The sequence below is a fragment of the Lycium ferocissimum genome, unplaced genomic scaffold, assembly GCF_029784015.1.
Source record: "Lycium ferocissimum isolate CSIRO_LF1 unplaced genomic scaffold, AGI_CSIRO_Lferr_CH_V1 ctg2208, whole genome shotgun sequence".
In the NCBI taxonomy this organism is placed as follows: Eukaryota; Viridiplantae; Streptophyta; class Magnoliopsida; order Solanales; family Solanaceae; genus Lycium; species Lycium ferocissimum.
In genome coordinates this window covers 47,034-70,925 of record NW_026720115.1, presented here as the reverse complement: position 1 = coordinate 70,925, position 23,892 = coordinate 47,034, and the positions used below count along the sequence as shown (strand labels likewise).

The 23,892-nt window shown below is 36.3% G+C and overlaps 1 protein-coding gene across 2 annotated transcripts; it reads left to right on the top strand.

Moving 5' to 3' along the window:
• The first annotated feature begins 2,856 nt into the window (after window positions 1-2,856).
• LOC132043224 (ABC transporter G family member 24-like) lies at window positions 2,857-23,527 on the top strand. 2 transcript variants are annotated; one of them, XM_059433706.1, is made up of 14 exons: window positions 2,857-3,216; window positions 3,308-3,384; window positions 9,122-9,388; window positions 10,064-10,127; window positions 10,221-10,367; window positions 10,575-10,609; window positions 10,785-10,858; window positions 11,146-12,074; window positions 12,339-12,635; window positions 13,077-13,568; window positions 21,416-21,564; window positions 21,674-21,963; window positions 22,123-22,187; window positions 23,251-23,527. In XM_059433706.1, the coding sequence occupies exons 1-14, from the start codon at window positions 2,987-2,989 to the stop codon at window positions 23,405-23,407; spliced, it is 3,273 nt and encodes a 1,090-aa protein (XP_059289689.1). In that variant the 5' UTR covers window positions 2,857-2,986; the 3' UTR covers window positions 23,408-23,527. The 2 variants fall into 2 exon arrangements, with proteins under 2 accessions (XP_059289689.1, XP_059289688.1); XM_059433705.1 differs by having other exon boundaries at window positions 22,054-22,187.
• The last annotated feature ends 365 nt before the right edge of the window (window positions 23,528-23,892 follow it).

Below are 23,892 nucleotides of genomic sequence, written 5' to 3'. Positions count from 1 at the left end.
GAAGAAATACAAGGCGAGTCATTCGATACTTTTAAGAATGGCTCGAGATATCCTTATGGTTCAAATATCAACCGTGGCTTTGGAAAGTGCATTTAGCCAAGGAAGACAACAAATTGGAAACCATAGACACTCATTATCCGGATTTAGCTTTTGCATACACGATTGGATTAGATCGGAGCGACGCAACCAAAACTTAAGAGCAGTGGAAGGCGAAGAGGAAGAGATTGAAGATTTGATAGCAAGTGGAGGAGACCAAATGGAAGACTTTGAAGATATCTCAATGACCGAATTTGATATTGCGGAGATTAGCGAAATGATTCAAACTTTTTGATTTTATTCTTGTACTACTTTTTTGCAACTTATGTATTATTTGCAAGTTAAAAAAAACTACAACTTGCAAATAAATGTTATCCATTAATGAATAAAATATACGGCTCATTGAGCTTTCTTCTATTTACTTGTGTTTATATTCTTACTTATATTAAGTTAGGAATATACCTAAAATATACTTATAATATACATCTACTTAAATTAAAAAATAGAAAGTTATATACTTGGAAAAATAACTTAAGTTATAATACATATAACTTAAATATATATATATATATATATATATATATATATATATATATATATATATATATATATATATATATATATATATATATATATACATATAGTATATATATATATATATATATTTTATAACTTAAGTATATTTATATTATATGTATATTCTTAGCATATTTTAGGTATATCTAGTATAAATATACTTAAGTTATAAATAGAAAGTTATAAAATTAGAAAAAACTTAACTTATATGCTTAGCTACTTATAATATACACATACTTGAGTTATAAAATAGAAATTTATAAACTTAGAAAAAAAACTTAAGTTATATAGTAACTTAAGTTATAAACTTAGAAATAACTTAAACATAGTGTATACATATAAGTATATTTACATATAAATAATATACATAACATATATAAATATACTTAAGTATACCTACAATATGCTTAGCTACTTATGTTATATATAAAATATGCATATACTTGACCTTGAGTTATAAAATAGAAAATTATAACCTTAGAAAAAAAAAACAATCTAGAATTTTATAAAATTCATAAGTTTTTAGTTAGTAAATATATAAACTTAATTTATGATACATATAACTTAAGCATATATATATATATATGTGTGTGTGTGTGTGCGCGCGTGCGTGTGTGTGTGTGTGTGTCGTTAGTTAATAAATATATAAACTTTAGTTATAAACTTATATAACATATATAAATATACCTATTATATATGAAGAAATACTATAATATGTATATACTGAAGAAAAAATAATTTTTTTTTTAACCGGATACCCGGTTTTAGGGGTTGTACCCGGCCGGGTACGATTTTCAATTTTCAACCCGGTTAACTGGTAACTACCACTGTTGCTAGGTTTTTTAACCGGTAACCGGCCTGTTGGGCAAACCGGTGCCTATTTCGGGCCGGTTGAGACCGGTTGACAGGTTTAGTTCCATCCTTAGGCGAAAATTGGATATTGCATAAGATAGGAAGTAGGTCGTGCAACCCAACAGAGATCTTGTCATGGGTCTTCTTCGAACTTCCAAAGCTACATCCATGTCCTTTAATGACGTTGAGCTTCCGTGGATGCTATCAATTTCCCATATGGTTACTCAATTAATAGTTATTATCACAGAAAGTCACTTTCTTTGTTAAAGAAAATTGGAATTAAGAAGAAAGACGACTTTTAGAGATAATAATTATTATTTGAGTGACTATTTGAAAAATCTACCCAAGTTTAGGTGGGGCTGTTTTACGCTTTTCGATATAATTTTCTCTAATTTAATTTTTTAAAATAAAAAATTCAACAGATGAACAAAACGTTTACTAGTTAAATGCTAAATACTTAATATTCATGACTTTTTGTTGTTAACGTGTGGACTGAAAATTTGACTATTGAATTGGTAAGAAGCAGCATGCATGTTCACCATTTCGGAATGAGATAACTCGTTATAGAAAATCTTTTGTATAATTTCTAAATTATAGCTGTTCATTTTAAACTAAAACAATTATACCATCGACTTTTGATATATGAAGTAAACGGTCTGTTGGAATGAAGTAGTTTTGGTAGGGTAACTAGATGGAGATTAAGCACATATACTACAGTGTTTTTTTCTCTCTCCATTCAATATAAATTTAAATGAATTTAGTAGCAATTTGGCTAAAAACTTTTTAAAAAAAAACACAAAATAACTGTAGCAATTTGGTTAAAAAAAAAAAAAATACAAAATAACTAGCGATTTGGTTAAAACTAAAAAAAAAAAATACAAAATAAGTCTTTGTCAAATTTTCTTCCTAAACGTTTTTTTTCATTACATCTATGAAGGTGAGGACAAAAGGAAAGTGAAAATCAAATTCTTACCTATTGTGCAAAAAAACTTCTGTTATGTCATTAAACTATAAGTTTTGATGGTTGATTTTAGAAATTATATTAATCTTCCTTGTATCGTTTCAATTTTATCACTTACTAACATTTAAAAACTGTTTTTCTTAAATAATGATGATATTAAGTTAATTCAAGGTTTCAATTAATGTAGCATACATGCTTAAAGGTTCAATGCATACTAAAATCCTAATCTTGTAGACGTGCAAGATAAGATGTTCCAGGTTTGACTTGGCCGGCCTATTCATCGAAACAAAGAGTTAAAAAGGATATAATAAATGAAGAAATGTTCAAACAATTCGGCAAATAGAGATCCGGCAAGTGCAACGGGAGCAGTATAATTTTATAATATGCTAGTTCAGACCAAGACATGGTCTTCTTTGAATTGCAGAAAAGACATGGTCTTCTTTGAATTGCAGAAAATGGGACCCAACACTCTCTGCAATTGCCATGAGTAGTCACCATTTTCCTTTTCTTATATAGACCAGCAAATCTCAAGCTGTTGTCCTGTTTTTCATATCCTAAACTATGGCAGCGACCCACCGGCCATTTCAAGTGGGTGTCATTGTGGTCCTGTTGAGCTTACTCAATTTGCAGTTTGTTTTGAGTCAATCCTTAGACAACGGTGCCTCACAACTCGATAATCCTGCTGTGCTTGATTTAGTTACTCGAACTCTATATAAACGTATATACAATCTCACTCAAAACCTTGTCGACAACCAATTTGCGGATGAATTCAAATTCTGCATTCTAAATCGGTAAATATTTCGGTCCAATCGTGGTTTATTCACTATAATGTTTTCGGATGTGTATCTTGCCTATTCTTAATGATATGATGATGTGTTGCAGAGATGAAGAATGGAACCATGCCTTCAATTACTCATCCAATATCGCTTTTCTCAGTGCGTGTGTTACCAGAACTAAAGGTACTTCCCATTTTCGACTTCTATTTTACACCAAATGAAGTGCTACAGACAAATGTTTGGAAGAGAATAAAATGACTTCATTTACTATGTGGAGATAAATGAGACTACTGGCATAAATTACCAACAAAAAAAAACAATAGGAGACAATTAACATCAAATTTTATTCTGTCCATTCTTTTTTTGAAATAAAGTCGGCTTTTATAGTAACTTCTTTTGATGATAATTTTGCGGATCGTCAGATTGTAACTCGTAGCTAATCAAGTCATAAAGCTGTTATTTACAATGGTAGCATTCACTTTTTCGATCGGTGAAACAAGTTTAGTTCTCAACGGACTAATTAGATAAATTTGCTGGCATGTTCAAGGGAAATTTATTTCTAGATATTACAATCTTGTATAGGATTACATTAGGCTTTTAAAATACAGCATATCAATCTCTTTTTGTTTCTCCTATTTTATTTTTAGAAAACTATCCAGTTTGGCAGCCCAGAGCAAAAAATTACCACGTTTATAGGCTTTACCGAAGCACTAATTTCTCTCATAGGCTCTTGTAATTATTCCACAACTAGGATCTACTATCAAATGCCTTCAAATATTACCAACAAGCTGTCCTCTTTACTTGCACTGTTGTATTTTCAATTGGCTGTGCTCCAGTCACACCGCTAATTATTAGGACCTATTTAAATGCACTCGGTTCATTAAACGTTGGTATTTCAAAATTCCTACGAAAAATTCTGGCGTTGGTATTTCAAAATTCATTCCAAAAATTCCCGCGTTGGTATTTCAAAATTTCAAACTCGATAAGCTTGAATTTGAAAATTTGGGTTTTCAAAATTAAATTTTGTTCGAGTCGGTGTTGTTGGAATAGATTGGGTTGGGTACATCTTAAGGAGCTTGAATCTCAATTTTGGGGCAATTTGATGGAGATTTGAGGTGGTTTGAAATGAAATTTAAGCCAAATTTGAAGTAGACGATGAACATGGAAGAAGATGAGATGTGTATCTCCTGTATATCCTTTGTGTATTTGTATATTTCCATGTATAATGTATCGCAGAGAAATTTTTCTACTCAATTGACTGCGAATTTTGTCTCCAAATCACTTCAAATCGCCTCCAATCTTCCTCAGATTTTGTATGTTGCCTCGTTCATGTTATCTCATCATTGTTAGCTTTTTGTTGGCAAAAAATGGTTAAATGACATAGAAGACTAAAATGCCGTAAAGGATACTGTTAGTATCGGGAACTCGGGTGCGGAATTTAGCCAAACAACGTTATAATGACAATAACAAAGACAATGCAAGTTGATAATAACGAAAAATAAAGCAGACAAAGGAGGCACAAATTTAACGTGGTACGTCCACAAGCGGAGAGGAGCAATTTCACTATACCAACAAAAGTATAAAAGAGAGTATAAAATTAGAGGAAATACTCTAATTAATCCCAAATACTAACCTCACAAGATCACTCCAAAGAAAAGGTTCACACAAGTGTTTCCCAACACCCACTCTCTTACAAAATACTCTAAAAGGATGAGAGCAAACTCAAGTAGTTCTTCTCAAATTGGTGTGTCTTGAACGTAAGGATGAACCCATAGCTTCCACTAAATCAGCCGATCAAAATTGATTGGCATCTGCAACTTTCTTTTGCAACTTGATAGGCAACAGGATATGCAACTTGATGGCATAAATTGTTATGACAAAACTTGTTATGGAACTTGTTGTGACAAAATTGTTATGGCCAAACATGGACACATAACAAATCTCCACCTTGGCCTTATTTTGACTGATATAGTAAATTTGCTCCTCCTTCGCAAAATCCTGATGGGCTAAATTGTTCTACGTAAACGCCAATCAAATTCAAGCAAAGCTTGAACTTGCCAATTGAGAAAGATTTTGTAAACATGTTGGCAGGATTGTCTCTAGTGTTGATTTTTTGAACAGAGACTTTTCCTTCAACAATGATTTCTCAGATGAAATGATACTTGATATCAATGTGTTTGGACTTTTGTCCTCTCATGATATATCTGATCTTTAGTCAAGTGAATAGCGCTTTGACTATCATAGAAAATGGTAATACCACCTTGGTGTAAATTGAGTTCAGCAAGTAGACCCTTCAACCATGAGGCTTCTTTGATCGCCTCAGTCACTGCCATATATTCTGCTTCGGTTGTAGATAAAGCTACTGCATGTTGCAGCCGATAGTGCAACCACCAATACAAAATACTTAACCTGTCAGTGATCTTCTTTTGCCAAGATCACCTGCATAATCTGAGTCTACAAAACCAACTAAAGTGGTAGTATTTCTCCCAAACCCAAACACCTTGCAAGTATCCGAGAATCCATTTCATAGCCTTCCGATGTGCTTTACCAGGGCAAGCCATATATCGGCTTACCACACTTACTGCTTGTGAAATGTCTGGACGTGTACACACCATTGCATACTGCCAACTGCATTGGAATATGGTACTTGTGTCATATACCTCGTTTCTTTCACTGACTGCGGTGATTGAGCAGCTAATAACTTAAAATGAGTAGCAAGACTAACTGGTTTAGTATCTCTCATGCCAAACCTCTCCAAGTACTTTTTCTAGGTCAGGAATAGCCTGTTGACTCCTCGATCTCTTTTGATCTCCATGCCAAGGATTTTCGTAGCTGCTCCCAAATTTTTCATTTCAAATTCACTTTTCTGTTGACTTTTCAAGTTGTGAGTTTCTGCAAATCCTTAGCAGCAATGAGCATATCATCAACATATAACAATAAGTAAACAAATGAACCATCATTTAACTTTCGAAAGTAAAAAACAGCGATCATACATGCTCCTCGAATAACCATGACCCAACATAAAGGAATCAAACCTTTTGTACGATTGTCGTGGGGATTGCTTTAATCGATACAAGGATTGTAATGTAGTATCCTAAGTGGAAAAGGATTGTAATGTAGTGTCTATAAATAGGGCTCAGTGTAATAATGCAGATACACAATTCAATAATATTTTTCGAGTCTTCATTTCTAACAAGATGGGTTTTACAATACTCACAACCCTCCCTATCACGCCTCAAATCTGGAGGAATGGACCGGCACTCGATGCCTTAACTTTGATCGAGCTAACCACAACTATGAAGAGTGAGCTAGCTTCTTTAACATTAGCTCAAGGGATTAGTTGGAGGCAAAAATCAAGGATCTTATGGTCGGAGGAGGGAGATTCTAATACAAAATTTTGTCACAGGGTAACGGTGGCAACACGCGGAGGAATTTCACTAAATCAGTTGAATTGAGTGGGCTAGTGCTTGAGGGGGAAGAGGAGGTAGGAGGGGCAATTGTGGGTTTCTATTAGCAGTTGTTTTGGAAGGAGGCAAAATGTAGGCCTAAATTTGGGGGGGTGGGGGGTGGGGTGGGGAGAGTTTAATCAAATTAGGGATGATAGAATGGTTTGGCTAGAGAGGGCCATTGGGGAAGAGGAGGTAAGGCAGGCTGTTGTGAGTTGTGTAGGGAATAAAGCTCCAGGACCAGACGGTTTCACTTTGGCATTTTTCTACCAGTGTTGGGGCACTTTAAGATGAGGTGATGTGGACCATAGAGTCTTTCCAGACTACAGGGGAGTTTGAAAAATGCCTCAACACTTCTTTCATTGTCATTGTTCCAAAAAGAGAGGGAGCTTTCAGTATCAGAGTTTATAGACCTATTAGTCTCGTGGGAAACATCTATAAGCTTATATCTAAGGTGCTTTTCAGTAGAGATTAAAAAAGATTTTGGATGAGACAGTGGGACTTCGACGAATGCCTTTGTGGGAAGCAATAAAATTGTAGATGCAATTGGTTGCAAATGAAATGGGTGATTCGAGAAGAAAGCAAGGGTATCGGTGCAAATTGGATCTTGTGAAGGCTTATAATTAGCAAAATCTGAAGTTCCTCGACTTTATTATGATAAAGATGGGTTTTGGTGCTAGATGGAGGAAATGGATCAATTGGATCTTGTGAAGGCTTATAATTAGCAATCCACTTCTTTTCTTCAATCGTCTAGTCCTGATCCGATATATTTATAGACTACTTAAGCTCCTTTTCATTCTGAGTTCTCTTACCTGGACTTTTGAACGCTTTGGCAGAAGATGGTCGGTCCAATCAGTTTTAAAAATCGGTACAAAATCTAAATATCAGCTGACACTAGAATCTATGACTTTGAGGTGATACAGAGCATTCCAGCAAGCTTTTTCTGTTTGTCTAACTTCATCCTTGGGATGCATTCATGGTGTTAGCTGCAAATATGAAACTCATTAATATGGCAGAGTTCCACAAAATATAACAGGTGTGAGCTCTTAATCTCTTTTCATCCCAGACTACAACAATACATCAGTCTTGTATTATTCCTTTTCTTTCTTTTTTATTTTTATTTTTGCCTTTTCCCTTGTTTTTTCTCTTTTTCATTCTTTTTCCATTCATTTCTTCCCTGGAAATATCCAAAACCTTTTTTTTTTGTTCATAGAAAAGGATATTGAGAAGAGAGAAAGATAAATTCATTTACATAAGGAATAATCAATACATAACTTAAAAGAAGCTTCCTAGCTCCCTTTTAAGTCGGATTGTTGGATGATGGCATTCTTTGAAAAGAGCCTCTGATTAAAAGCAGAGACTCGGTGTATAGAGTTTGTTGAACTATCAATGTACAAAGTTCAAAAACTTACACATACACTTCATGTTGTCATGCTATTCCAATCAAAGCAAATGGATACATAGAAGATAAAATTCTCCTAAAACTTCTCTAATTGTCACAGTCACAAGTATAAGCTTCCAGATATGAGGTGTTGAGGAATCTTTTAGAAAGAAATACTGAAAATAGAAGTTTGTCTTCTTTCCATTTTATACAGCCTCTATTTGAAGCCGATTATGAGTTTCCACTTTATTGTTTTGATGTATTAATGGAGCTTTTGCAATAAACTGTGGTGAAAGCCAAAGGCGCCCTGATGGTTACGATTGTATCTCGTCACTAGCAAACTATATGTCCCATTGTTTTTTTTTTGAAATTGGTAACATGTTTCATATATTTAGATGTATATAGTCATCAGCACAAAGGTGGTTCTTAAAAGATGATGCAAAACATTAGACATTCCCCTATACAAAAACTTACAGGGATTCTATGACTTCAAGTATGGTTCCAATCATTTACAGAGTTTGGTTTACACCAAAAATGGAAAAGTAGTATACAATTCAATTTTATCCTCTGGATGAAATTACTTGTGTTGTGTCCTCAAAACATCTGGAGTTTCTTTCCTTCCAAACTGTCCACCAAATGCATGCTGGAATCTTTCTCCGCCATATCTTTTCACTGACCTCACCACCTACAGCAGACCAACATACATCCCATTGTTAACATATACTTACATATATTTCCTTAGAAATTATAGATTCAGTTAGGTTTTAGATTGACCTGATTGATCTTATATATATTTTCATGTCAAGTAGTCCAGTTATTTTGTTTGGCAATTTTTCTCAAAGCCAGTATGTGCTGAATTGGACCCAATTCATCTCATTGAACTGAAACACTTTCTCCCTTTACTATTGTTTTTCTTTTGCTCTGAGTTTTATATGATTGTTTCTCGGCTTCTCGTTGATGTTTGTTGTATGGAAGTGAAAATGATGGTGGAACAGACTTGATCTGATGTCTTTTTCTTTCCTATTGCTAAACATTTCGTGCCATTAATCACTCTTACAGTTCGATGATCTGATGAAAGTTATATATTGAACAGGGGATATTCAACGCAGGTTGTGTACTGCTGCAGAAATTAGTTTCTACTTCAGTAACACCATAACATCAGGGTCCAATTATTTAACGCCCAACAGAAACTGTAATTTGATCTCTTGGGTTCCAGGCTGTGAACCAGGATGGGCATGTAGCACTGGCTCGGATCAGAATCCTGACTTAAGAAATTCTCGAGAAATACCAGCGAGAACTGTTGCTTGTCAGCCTTGCTGTGAGGGTTTCTTCTGTCCTAACGGTCTTACTTGTATGATACGTAAGTATATAACCAACATTATAAGCTTTTCAAAAAAATTAATAACTATCTTGTAGATTCCTGTGAGTGGACGGTAAAATTCTTGTATGTAAGCATGCCTGCAGTAGCCTTATTGGTAAAACAATATAAGAGATAAGTAGCCCACTGCAGTTACAGTTAAACAAGGAGCATCTATTGTTGTTTTATTGGAAAATAAACAAGATTGTCTCATTATTTGATTGTACATAGGAATATCAACCTAATAGTTTTTCTTACTTTTTTACCCCCTTTCCTCAATCCTGAGTTAAATAGCTGGTTAGGTTCTCAAAAACTACTTGTGCCGGGTTCAGGTATGATGTACTGAATCTGTCTCTAGATGATGATATTTAGTTAAAGCTTTGTCACAGATATATATAATTAACTTATACATTGACATCCTTCATGAACAAGTTTCGTAAAATGGATTTCTGTTGACTCAGCATATAGTGCCACCTCCAGTAATTTGATGTTTTACAACAATGCCCTCAATATATGTATGCATTAAATGGAATAGTTAAGTGTTGCGCTATTTTTTCACTTATTTTGGTTACATGTATACAACTTCTTAATCTTAGTTTCTATGTTCTTCTGATAAGTACCTTACTTGCTGATTCTTAACAAAAGAAAAGATGTCTGATAGCTTTTTCATTTTTCTAGCCTGCCCTTTAGGTTCCTACTGCCCACTTGCCACACTCAATGTGAATACTGGAATATGCGAACCGTGAGTTCAGATTCTTGATACAAGGCCGCTCTGATTTTTTTACTTGCTACTGTTCACTTTTTGTTTACATAACATGTTTATTGGTTTCTGTAGATATAGTTATCAATTACCTCCTCGGCAGCCAAATCATACTTGTGGTGGGGCAAACATTTGGTCTGATGTTCGCAGCAGCTCAGAGGTATTCTGTTCCGCAGGATCATATTGTCCAACAAATACAGAGAAGAATCCTTGCAGTAGTGGGTAGTAGTTTCTCTCTCAACACCTGATAAAAGTCCAATTATCTTCTAGCTGTAAAATTTTGAAATCAGGCTGATATCTGATTACATAAATCCCTTGTGAAATCCATGTCACTTAGTTGTACTTGCACAACACACTTCTTTGGTGATATTTCATCAATTTTACTCCTCTTATGTCCTTTCAGGGCTAATCTTTACCCTGTAATTACAGGAATTACTGCCCCACAGGTTCTACGGCTGAGAAACGTAAGTTCCAGGTTGAGACTGACCAATTATTTGCAATACATTGCTAAATAAAACTCTTTTCATTCAAAATGAATAACAAATGCATTTGTATTTCCATTAAGTCAATTGCATGAATTTAGATTCTTTCTCCAATGGTGCTGCTTCATGAAACATTCACCTCTTGATGGACTTGCAGCATGCTTCAAGTTGACTTCATGTAATCCAAACACCTCAAGTCAGAATATTCATGCATATGGGGCGATGCTCATAGTAAGTTTTGACTATTATCAAGTCACTGCCTGCCTGATATCCCTTCATAGTTTCTAGCTGCTCTAGGTTTATATGAAGTGAGAACTGGATTCAGTAATGCAATAAAATAACTGTGTTACAATTAAAGTTTTCTATTCTGTTTCCATAAGGAGTAGCAGCAACCCTTCTGGTGATAACAAGTTTCAGATATTGTTGTGCTACCTTCCCAGTGCTGAAGTTGAAATTGCTCCCGCTCTTTAGTATTTGAATATCTTCATTGTTTTGATGTTCAAGACTCATCCTTGCAGGCAGCTTTAGCCACGCTTCTACTTATAATTTACAACTGTTCGGACCAAATCATCACCATACGAGAAAGGAGACTTGCTAGATCCCGGGAAGCAGCTGCAAAAGTTGTAAAAGAAAAGATACAGGCACGTGCAAGGTGGAAAGCTGCAAAAGAGGCTGCTAAAAAGCATGCAGTTGAATTGCAAGGCCAGCTTTCTCGTAAATTTTCTCGCAAGCGAAATGTCACAAGTGACAAGATCACAGTACTGAATGAGGAATATACTGATACGGATGGTAATTCATATCCATCAAAGGAGCGCAGTACTTCTTCAGTGTCCAAGAAATCGCAAAGCGCATCTGAGGTAGAGGAAACAGGATCCAGTCCCTTGATGGAGATGATTAATGAAATTGAAGAACAAACTTTTGATAGTTCAGAATCTTTCAGTTTGGAGATCAAAGAAAAAAATTTGAAAACCAAAAAGCCCAAAGCGAAAGATATTCATACTCATAGCCAAATTTTTAAGTATGCCTATGCACAACTTGAGAGAGAAAAAGCTCAGCAACAGCAGAATAAAAACCTTACTTTCTCTGGTGTAATCTCAATGGCCACAAATACTGATTTCAAGAAAAGACCTGTAATTGAGATAGATTTTACAGATTTAACTGTTACTTTGAAAGGAAAAAAGAAGCATCTTTTACTATCTGTTAATGGAAAAATCATGCCTGGTCATATTACTGCTGTCATGGGTCCATCAGGAGCAGGTAAAACTACTCTCCTTTCAGCTCTGGCAGGAAAAGCTGTTGGATGTACAACTTCTGGTTCCATCCTTATAAATGGAAAATCAGAACCAATCTGTTCGTACAGAAAAATCATCGGTTTTGTTCCACAGGATGATATTGTGCATGGCAACTTGACTGTTGAGGAGAATCTATGGTTCAGTGCAAGGTGCAGGTGTGTAATAGTTGGTTCCATTCTATATTATGTCCTTGGGACTCTCCATTATTTTATCATTAAAAAATGTCCTTGGAACTCATGTTATAATGTTCGGCACAGGGTACATTTCAAAATTATCAGTTACTTCTAAATCGCCGTAATAAGCAGAAAACACATTGTTCTATTGACTACTGCTGGCTAGTGGCTTGTATCGCAAGTTGATCTGATCTCTTTAGCTGGTAGTTCAAAAGATAAACTTGTTAACCTTTTGTATTTCTTAAGGTTGTCAGCAGATTTGCCAAAGCAAGACAAGGTTCTCATTGTTGAGAGAGTCATTGATTTCTTGGGCTTACAGAGTGTGCGGGGTTCCTTGGTTGGAACAGTGGAGAACCGAGGTATCTCTGGAGGCCAACGGAAACGAGTGAATGTGGGGCTAGAGTTGGTAATGGAACCATCACTTCTATTTCTGGATGAACCTACATCTGGACTGGACAGTTCATCTTCTCAATTACTTCTTAGAGCACTTCGACGTGAAGCCCTAGAAGGAGTCAATATATGCATGGTTGTCCATCAGCCAAGGTAACCTCTGGAATTTGTTGACTTGGATTCTGATACGCAAATATTCATCCTTTCTGTTTATAGGTACTAGTCTTGCAGCCACAACTGCAAAAGCATGCAGTCTAATTCTAATGTCAGGCAGCAATAAATTAATTGAATAAATTTTAGAACAGAAGAAATCTTCTTCTAGCTAGTAGAGTTTCTTTCTGATTGATAAATATGCTTCCTGTTGTCTTTCACTGAAATCTTAGCTTAATCCTCCAACAATAGGCAGTTAGCTTTTAACATTACCAAAAAAAAAAAAAAAAATAGGCAGTTAGCTTTCACCATATATTGAAAATCAACCCAGAAGTCCAAAAAAAACATTCGATTTTGGAACTGCAGATACAGTGAAGTAGACTTTTTAGGCTGCTAATTATTTCCTTTTCTCTTAATCACCTCTTTACCACTTTGCTGTTCCAGCTACACCTTATTCAAGATGTTTGATGATTTGATACTCTTAGCAAAAGGTGGTCTTGTAGTCTACCATGGTCCTGTAAAGAAAGTCGAAGACTACTTTGTAGGCCTTGGTATTGATGTCCCAGAACGAGTTAATCCTCCGGACCACTTCATAGATATTTTGGAAGGGCTGGTGAAACCAAGCACTAGTTCAAATGTGAACTACAAGGAGCTTCCTGTGTTGTGGATGCTTCACAATGGTTATTCTGTGCCCCCAGATATGCAACAGAGTGCTGCTGTGCCTGCATCTTCACCAGTGGAATTAAACATTGGCAATCAAGCAATTTTTGATCATGTAACAGAGGAAAATTCCTTTGCTAGCGAAATGTGGCAAGACATGAAGACTAACGTGGAGCGGCAACGTGATATTATACTGCACAACTTTATGAGGTCAAATGACCTCTCCAACCGGAGAACTCCAAATGTTATTCTGCAATATAAGTACTTCATTGGAAGGTACATATTCACAAAATCAGTTTCTTTTCATTGGAGAGTTCTTTCTGTGTTTTATTATGAATTAAATACATAGATAAAAACTTAACAAAAAGGTAAGTTCAAGAATTTCTTAAGTAGTGAACCACCGGTCTGGGAATCGGGGTTCTAGATCATCTCTATACCCATTACCCAGCTAGCTTTCACTAATTTTGGCACTGCCCACAAGTTAAACAAAGTTGCGTGCATATTTATGTGGCCTGATAAATTCTTGGAATTGCTCGATAATTGATTTTATAATCTGTTTGCTGTTATTGCAACCAGTATCTAGTTTTAGTTGAGTTACATCAGTATTGACAGGCAAGAAATTTATCCAGTGTGAGCTATATCCCACTATAGAATCTTAAGCCATTGAAGAGGAGAAGTGTAGCTGAAGCTTCCTGCAAGAATGAGCAATATTTTGATTCGCGTACAGTGGTCTAATATCTTGAGCATCAGTTTCACAGCCAAAGTCATCTTGTTGATACAAACAAAGAAAAGATGATCTTGTTAACGTATCCTTGCACTTTGGGACACATGTGGATATCCCCCGCTTGTGGCTAAAAGCAAACCCAAAATAGAAGAGCGAAGAACACTTTCAGAGATCGGGTTCTTTTAATCTAGTGAATAAGGCCCGTCAATTTTTAAAAGATCCACTACTTCCTCTCAAACAAAGCTCCTCACAGAAATTCCAGCCTTCTGATTTGATATCAATCAAAGGGAATTCCTTTCTTCCTAGGTGTTAGAATAGGAATAGGAATAGTAATAGGAATAGTATCCTACATGGAAAAGGATTAGGATGTAGTGTCTATAAATAGGGCTCAATGTAATAATGTTGATACACAATTCAATAATAATATTTTTTCCCGTATTTTCTCACATGGTATCAGAGCCATAATAGAACACCGGAACAATTTTTCCGACGTGAACAGTGTTTCCAGCAGTTCTTCACTATTTTTCCGGCTATACAACACTGTTTTCCAATCTGTTTCTCTTCAGTTGAGGTCGCCCAGGTCTTCCGAGCACTTCATATCAGTTTGCGAGCACTATTCTGATTGCCGGAATTAGGGTTCCAGCGACTGCTGCACTGTTTCCGGCCACTTTTTTGACAATTTTTTTTTCCAGCCTGGTGTCAGAAATTCCGCACCTACCCCAGCAGTGATTTCTGACTTCCGATCACTTTTAGTTTTCCGGCAAAATTTTCCGGCGGCTGATTTCTGGCAGCTTCTGGATCTCTGTTTTCTTAGCACCATCAGCTAAGTTTTGTCCCAGTTTTGTGTGTTTTACTTGAAGTTTTGAGCCATGTCTCTCGGATATGATATGTTTGGCTCCAAAAACACGGGAATCGGAACTTCAAGCCCTATGATTACTTCCGAACCATTAATGGGAAGTTCAAACTATTTAGCTTGGGCTTCCTCGGTTGAGTTGTAGTGCAAGGATCAAGGTGTTCAAGATCACTTAACGCGAAAGGCTATTATGGTTGACGAAAAGGAAAAGGCTAGTGAGACAGATGGAAAGGCCAAAGCACAGTGGGAGAAGGTTGACGCTCAATTATGTAGCCTTCTGTGGCGATCTATTGATCCCAAATTGATGCCCTTGTTCCGTTGCTTCCAGACATGTTATTCAGTTTGGGAAAAGGCTCGCGCTTTATACACTAACGACATAGCTCGATTTTATGATGTGATATCTCAGATGACCAACTTAAAGAAACAGGAATCAGATATGTCTACTTACTTGAGACAAGTACAGGCAGTCATGGATGAATTTGAGCAGTTGATGGCGGTCACTACGAACGTTGAAAAACAACAGTAGCAAAGACAGATGTTGTTTCTGGTTCTTACACTTACTGGACTTCCTACTAACCTTGATTCGGTGCGTGATCAGATTTTGGCTAGTCCTACGGTTCCTACAATTGATGAACTATTTTCTCGTTTGCTTCGTCTTGCTGCGCCTCCTAATCACACTATGGTTTCATCACCAACCGTTGACTCCTCTATTCTCGCATCTCAAACCATAGAGAATCAAACATCTCAGTCTATGGATAATCGACGAGGAGTAGGTCGCTTTGGAAAATCTTGAACTAAGTGTAGTTATTGTCATAAGTTTGGACACACTCGCGACGTATGCCATGCTCTACATGGTCCACTACCCAATGATGTTCAGTGTAGTTATTGTCATAAGTTTGGACACATTCGTGATGTATGTCGTGCTCTGCATGGTCAACCACCCAACAATGCTCATGTTGCTCAGACTGACAGTATAGGAAATTCGAGGCTTTTATCTGAAGTTGAATATAATGAGTACTTTCAAAATCGAGCAAGTAAGCAGCCATCTCCACAAGTAGTCACGGATTCTCAGCCTAATACTTCTGTTGCTGGTAATCCCGTCGCTTGTGTTTCACAGTCTAGTATCCCTCTATCGTGGGTCGTTGACTCAGGCTCTTCTGATCATATTTCTGGTAACAAATCACTTTTGTCAAATATTATTTATTCACAGTCTCTTCCTTCGGTTACTTTAGCCAATGGAATCCAAACAAAACCAAAAGGGGTTGGACAAGCTAATCCCCTATCTTCTGTCACTCTAAACTCTATTCTTTATGTCCCAAAATTGTGCCATAATATTTCTTGATGATTTTTTTGTTATGCAGAGCCGCAGTACGAGACAGGTGATTGGTGCGGGATATGAATCACAAGGCCTCTACTATCTAACACTTACCTCTCCTAATTCCTCCACAGCATGCTCCGTTATAGATCCTCCAAACTTGATCCATAAACGATTGGGACATCCGAGTCTGTTCAAGCTACAAAAGATGGTGCCTAGTTTGTCTAGTCGGTCCAAATTAGATTGTGAGTCGTGTCAATTTGGGAAACACTCGCACTACCTTGCTGAGAATCGTGCAGAGTCTATTTTTTCAATAGTTCATTATGATATTTGGGGTCCTAGTAGAGTCGGTTCACCTTTAGGATTTCGTTATTTTGTTAGTTTCATTGACGATTTTTCCCGATGTACTTGGCTATTCTTAATGAAAGATTGTCCTGAGTTATTCTCTATATTCAAGAGTTTTTGTGTTGAAATACAAAATCAATTTGGTGTTTCTATTCGTACTTTTTGTAGTGATAATGCCTTACAATACAAATCCTCCCAGTTTCAGCAGTTTATGACTCACTTACGAATTATTCATCAAACATCTTGTCCCTCCACCGCTCAGTAGAATGGGGTAGCAGAAAGAAAGAATAGATGTCTTATTGAGACTGCTCGCACTAATCTCATTGAATCCCATGTTCCGCAGCGTTTTTGGGGCGATGCAGTCCTCACGTCTTGCCATTTAATTAATCGAATGCCCTCATCTTCTATTCAGAATCAAATTCCATATTCCATAGTATATCCTCAGTCATCTCTATACTCTCTTCCTCCTCGTGTTTTTGGGAGCACATGTTTTGTCATAACCTAGCTCCAGGGACAGATAAATTAGCTCCTCGCTCTCTTAAATGTGTCTTTCTTGATTATTCTCGGGTTCAAAAGGGGTATCGTTGCTTCTCACCTGATCTTCGTCAATATCTTATGTCTGCCGATGTCACATTTTTTGAGTCTCAACCTTACTTTAGGTCTCTTTCTGATCATCCTGATATCTTTGAGGTCTTAGCTATACCTCAGGTTTTACCTACACCGACCTTTGAGGAATCTACAGTTACTTCTACATCTCCAGTCACAGTGCCACCACTTCTAACTTATCATCGTCGATCGCGTCCAGCATCAGACCCAATATCAGGTCCAGATAATTTATGTCATGCGTCGGACCCTGCACCTAGTGTGGACTTATCTCCTTCTGATCAGCCGATTGCACTTCGGAAAGGTAAACGGTCCACTCGTAATACTAACCCACATTATACCCTTTTAACTTATCATTGTCTATCATCATCCCATTATGCCTTTGTATCATCATTTTCCTCTGTTCCCATTCCTAAGTCTACAGGTGAAGCCCTTTCTCATTTCGGATGGTGACAGGCTATGATTGACGAGATGTCTACTTTACACACGAGTGGTACTTGGGAGCTTGTTCTTCTTCGTTCAGGTAAATCTATTGTTGGTTGTCGTTGGGTTTATGCAGTCAAAGTTGGTCCGGACGGCCAAGTTGATCGGCTTAAGGCTCACGGTGTTGCGAAGGGGTATACACAAATATTTGGGCTTGATTAGAGTGATACTTTCTCCCCTGTGGCTAAAATAGCATTTATCCGTCTTTTTCTATCCATTGTTGTTGTCCGCCATTGGCCTCTTTATCAGTTGGACATTAAGAATGTTTTTCTCAATGGTGATCTTGAGAAGGAAGTTTATATGGAGCAACCACTTGGTTTTGTTGCTCAGAGGGAGTCTAATCTGGTGTGTCGATTGCGTTGCTCACTTTATAGTCTGAAATAGTCTCCTCGAGCCTAGTTTGATAAATTCAACACAGTAATTCAGGAGCTTGGCATGACTCGCAGTGAAGCAGATTATTGTGTATTTAATCGACATTCTGCTCCAGATTTGAGTATTTATTTGGTGGTTTATGTTGACGATATCGTTATAACTGGCAATGATCAAGATGGTATCACTAATTTAAAGCAACATCTCTTTCAGCATTTCCAGACTAAAGATCTTGGCAGACTGAAGTATTTTCTAGGTATTGAGGTTGCCCAATCCATGTCAGGTATTGTTATTTCGCAACGCAAGTATGCCTTAGACATTCTTGAGGGGACAGGTATGATGGGATGTAGACCCATTGATACTTCTATGGATCCGAATGCTAAACTCCTGCCAGGAAAAGAGGAGCCACTCAGTGATCCTGGAAGATATAGGCGGCTGGTTGGTAAGTTGAATTATCTCACAGTGACTAGACCTGACATTTCATTTCCTGTGAGTGTTGTAAGTCAATTTATGGATTCTCCTGTGATAGTCATTGGGATGCAGTTGTCCGCATTCTACGATATATTAAGTCAGCTCCAGGTAAAGGATTGCTTTTCGAAGATCGAGGCCATGAGCAGATCATTGGATATATAGATGTTGATTATGCAGGATCACCCTCTGATAGACGTTCTACATCCGGATATTGTGTGTTAATAGGAGGTAATTTGGTGTCCTGGAAGAGTAAGAAACATAGTGTCGTTGCTCGATCTAGTGCTGAATCAGAATATCGAGCAATGGCTGTAGCAACTTGTGAGCTAGTTTGGATTAAGCAGTTGCTCAAAGAACTAAAATTTGGAGAAATCAATCATATGGAACTTGTGTGTGATAACAAAGCGGCCCTTCATATCGCATCAAATCCAGTATTTCATGAGAGGACTAAGCACATTGAGATTGACTGTCACTTTGTCAGGGAAAAGATACTCTCCGGAGATATTGTTACTAAATTTGTGAAGTCGAGTGATCAACTTACGGATATTTTCACCAAGTCACTCAGTCGTCCTCGTATTAGATACATCTGTAACAAGCTCGGTACATATGACTTGTATGCACCAGCTTGAGGGTGAGTGTTAGAATAGGAATAGGAATAGGATTTGTATATAGTATTCTACATGGAAAGGAATTAGAATGTAGTGTCTATAAATAGGGCTCAATGTAATAATGTAGATACACAATTCAATAATAATATTTTCTCCCGTATTTTCTCAAAACTAGGATTATATGTCATCAACTGAATCTATCTTGATGAAACTTTTCTAGCCGTTGGCAATAAATCAACTTCTGAAAATTATGAAGTAATTCATCTCTTAATTCCTAATCCATTCTTTCTGACCACCAAAAGTAAAAGTAAAGAAATAGAAAAAGGAAATAGGTGCAAAATAAAGAAATAAAATAATACGTGCATCCCCTCTTCTTCTTCATTTGTCTACTTATTTGACCCTTTGTGTTAACTTCTGATCTCAAAACATATGTATAAGATAGCCTGCACACAGCTAGCATTTCAGAAAGTTGATAATTCCCTGTCAAATTACTGTCTCCCATCACGTTGATCAGGCATTTTAAAGAGGCATTATGTTGTATGTGTTCCTTCTTTTGATGTATCTAATACCTATTAGTTGGGACTAAGTTTTAGTTACATTAGTATGTTTTCTTTGGGTCTTATGTTTTCTAGGAGTCTTTTAGTCCTATTTGAGATTTATATGCCAGTAGAAAATATAAAGAACTTCAACTTATTACAGAAAAGGGTCAAATATGGCCTTAAAGTATTGAGGATTGAGCATATCTGCCCTTTGTTAGTAGTTTAGTTCACATATGCCCTTACCGTTCAATAGTTGGTCGAAATATGCCCTTAATTTAATTGAAGCCTCCAATTAACTGATTAATGAGCGAAAAAGGGCCAAATATATCCTTAAAATAGCTAAATTGGGCAGATATGCCCTTCGTTAATAGTTTAACATTTCTATAACATGTACAGATTTAACATTTCTTTTCTACTGGTGTTTATGTAACAACCAAAGCCAAACACCAATTTCTAAATATGAATGTAAATAGTTTAGCTTAAGTTAATATTGTTATATTTTTACATACTAACCATGTACTATCTTTGTCTCAATTTATGTGACACTCTTTCCTTTTTAGTTAGTTTCAAGAAGAATGACATCTTTCCATAATTAATAACAGTTTAACTTCAAACTTCCCATTTTGCCCTTAATGAAATGATTTATAGTCACAAATTTTTTATGGCTTATTCAAGACATCAAGTTTCAAATTTGTTAAACTCCGTGCCCAATCAAACACCTTCGCATAAATTGGAATGGAGGGTGTAAATAATATATCGATGTAATAAACTTTCATATCTTCGGTGATGAAAATTGTAATTTTTAAATATCTTTCTGTTCTTCAGTTCCCTGAGTTTTTTTTATAATTGATTCACGTATTCTCTATACTATACTTGTGTCCTAAATTAAAGATGAGATAATTTCCATCATGTTATTATAAAAAAAAGGTGGATCTTGTGTTAAAAGTTTAATTATATTGACTAAATCAATAATTTTCCTTTAATTATATTGACTAAATCAATAATTTTCCAGACTCCTAAAAAAAATCAATAATTTTCCGGATTAACATCGATCCTCAAGAGTCAATTTTCTAAGTGGAGAAACAATGTTGAAACACTTTTATACAAAATCTGTGGAGTTGAAAGGGGGTTGTCAGCCAAAAATTTAGTTTTTTACTTGGTTAAATCTGAGAAAATCTTATTTGATTATCATTCATGTATTATTAACGAAGGGAAAATCTGGTCAATTTCTCATACTTTAAGGGCATATTTGACCCTTTTTCGCTTATTAATCAGCTAATTAAATTAATGCGGGCTCCAGTAAAATTAAGGACATATTTGGACCAACTATTGGATGTAACATAATATGTGAGCTAAGTATTAACGAAGGGCATATCTGCTCAATTTCAAATACTTTAAGGGCATATTTGGACCTTTTCTGTTTTTATTATTATATCTTTGTATAGCATGGATCTAGGATGAGCTTAAATGGAGTGGCATGGTCAATGAGGATCCATAGAGCTGATCTCGACTTGCTTTGGATTGAGGCTAAGTTGTTGTTATAGTCTATTTGACTGAGGTTGATATCGAACTTGGAGATTTTGGCAAGTCAGCTACTTTTGTAACTTTTCCTGATAATTATGTAGAAAATCAGGTCATTATTGGGTTATAGCATCAGAGCAAGTTTGGTTTAACTTAACTGTTGGAAAATGTTATTTGTTTTTACACGCCACTGCTGGATGCATGGGCAGATTTAAGTGAATAAGCTTCAAAATCAACTTTTTTGACGCTGCAGTTGAATTCTCATATAATGTTTTTCTTTTTGAAAATATCCCAGAGTAAGTAAGCAAAGATTACGAGAAGCAAAAATGCAAGCAATAGATTATCTCATTCTCTTGGTTGCTGGAGCTTGCTTAGGATCACTAACCAAAGTGAGGGATGAAAGCTTTGGCGCACCTGGCTATACACACACAATAATTGCTGTCTGTAAGTTGAATAACCATTATCCAAGGCTTTAAAGTCCATACTAGTTCAGAGTATAACTTCTTTTACCTGAATTTCTGATCAGTTTTTATTTCTTATAATTCTTCTTCAGCTTTGTTATGCAAAATTGCGGCTTTGAGGACATTTGCATTGGACAAGTTACAGTATTGGAGAGAAAGTGCTTCGGGCATTAGTAGCATTGCTCATTTTGTTGCCAAAGATACAATAGATCATTTCAACACTGTGATTAAGCCTGCTGTATATCTATCAATGTTCTACTTTTTCTGCAATCCAAGATCTTCATTTGCGGATAATTACATTGTGTTACTGTGCCTTGTGTATTGTGTGACTGGAATGGGTTATGCATTCGCCATCTTCCTAGCACCAGGTCCCTCCCAGCTGGTAAGCATGACTTCCCCGTGAAACATGTCATATTGCTGCAGTGTTAGTTTCTTTTCATACCTCTGACTAACATGCTTCACTTATACCTAGTGTTCGGTTCTTGTTCCTGTGGTTTTGACGCTTATTGCGTCTCGCACTGATGGTGGTAAATTCCTCAAGATCTTGGCAGATTTATGCTATCCAAAGTGGGCGCTGGAGGCATTTGTCATTGCAAATGCCGAAAGGTATGTAATGACAGTTCTCTATAGTGAATGACCTATGTATGGTTTAGCGCTTGTTACTTTAATGGTTCTAGTTGTGCAAATCTTGGCTTCCCCCTGACAGAAGACCACTAAAATGTTTGAATTAGAAGCATATATAAATATATTCTCTCTCTCTCTCTCTCTCTCTCATGCGCGCAGATGCAAAACTCTCTAACTCTTTAGGACTACATTGTGGATGTTGTGAAGTAAAGAAGGTGGGATCCACAGTTTATAAAGGTCCAAAACCTTTTCCTCCAAGAAAAGGATTAGTCAAATATGGAAGAGATTTATATTTTTCTTTTAGGAAAAGTAAAAATCAATTATGGCAAACACATTGTCCTTTTCTTCAAGAAAAAAGAAAATCCGTTAACACCTAACAATGTGCATGTGGGTATGATTCCCGTGTTTTGAACTCTGATTCCTATGATTCCCGTGTTTTGAACTCTGATTCCTTTTTCTTCCTTTTCCCTCTTCTTTTGCTTAGCTATACTCCTAGGGTGGCGAAGTCACCACTCAACAGTGGAGAGATGCCTACTTGTCGATCTTAGTCCTGTTTTCAGTTATTCTTGTTTATGGAAGCATGAGTTGGTAATACTGCTGATGATAATGAGAGGCAAACTGCAAAAACAAATAGTGCATTGAATTCCTAATTATTACGCATGAATTTTTCTTTCTTTCGTAACATATAACTCATTTATAAAGATTATCACAGTACTCCCTCCCTCAATGCAAACAAAGTGAATAGGTTCTATTGGATTTAAAAGGGCTCTAGTGGGGCCTATATCTTTGTTCTAAGTTGGTGGATCGTTGATGTGAAAAGTGCTGGTTTACACTGTTCTGTTCTCCATTTTCTTACTGCACCGAGTCCGATAGCAGGTTCTGACTAAGTTACATCATAATTGATCGATCCCAATTTGAATGATTTTACACAAACAATCAATCAATGTAATGTCTCTGTATATAACAATCTTAAATTTGTGAAATACATCGTAAATAATTTCAAATTCGAATGCATGTAATGAATCATTATCTTGTCTGATTTCAGGTATTATGGTGTATGGCTCATAACTCGTTGTGGTGCACTTATGAACTGGGGATACAGTCTCCATGATTGGGGTCTTTGTTTGTGCATTCTCCTCCTCATAGGTTTAGGTAGTCGTATCATTGCTTTCATTGGCATGCTAAGCTTCCAGAAGAAGTGAAATTGATTATTCATGTCAGTTTTCTTTGTTGTTATCAATTTTTTTAGATGATTCTATCCTCCATTCCTGTGTAAATATATATAATTTTTCATCTTGTGCAATGAAATTATTTAGCCCTTCTATTCTGTTTAACAACATTGACCCATATTATTTGGACAAAAGAAAAAATGGAAAAAGGGCCAAATATACCCCCATGCTGTTCGAAATAGTTTATATATACCCTCCGTTTAAGTATAAGCTCAATTGTAATTCTACGGTTATACATTGACAATAATTTGCCCTTGATCTAGACGGGAGGACATGTGACAAGCTCAGAAACAAAGAATCCGCCCCAATTTTAAGCACCCAGGTTCACTTTGCAAACCCACCCCTTAATTTGACCCATACTTGATCCTCTATATATTTTCTCTTCTTCATTCAACCTCCATCAATGGAAATTCTCCTCTCTCTGTCCATTCCATTCTTATCTTTTGTAACAATAATCC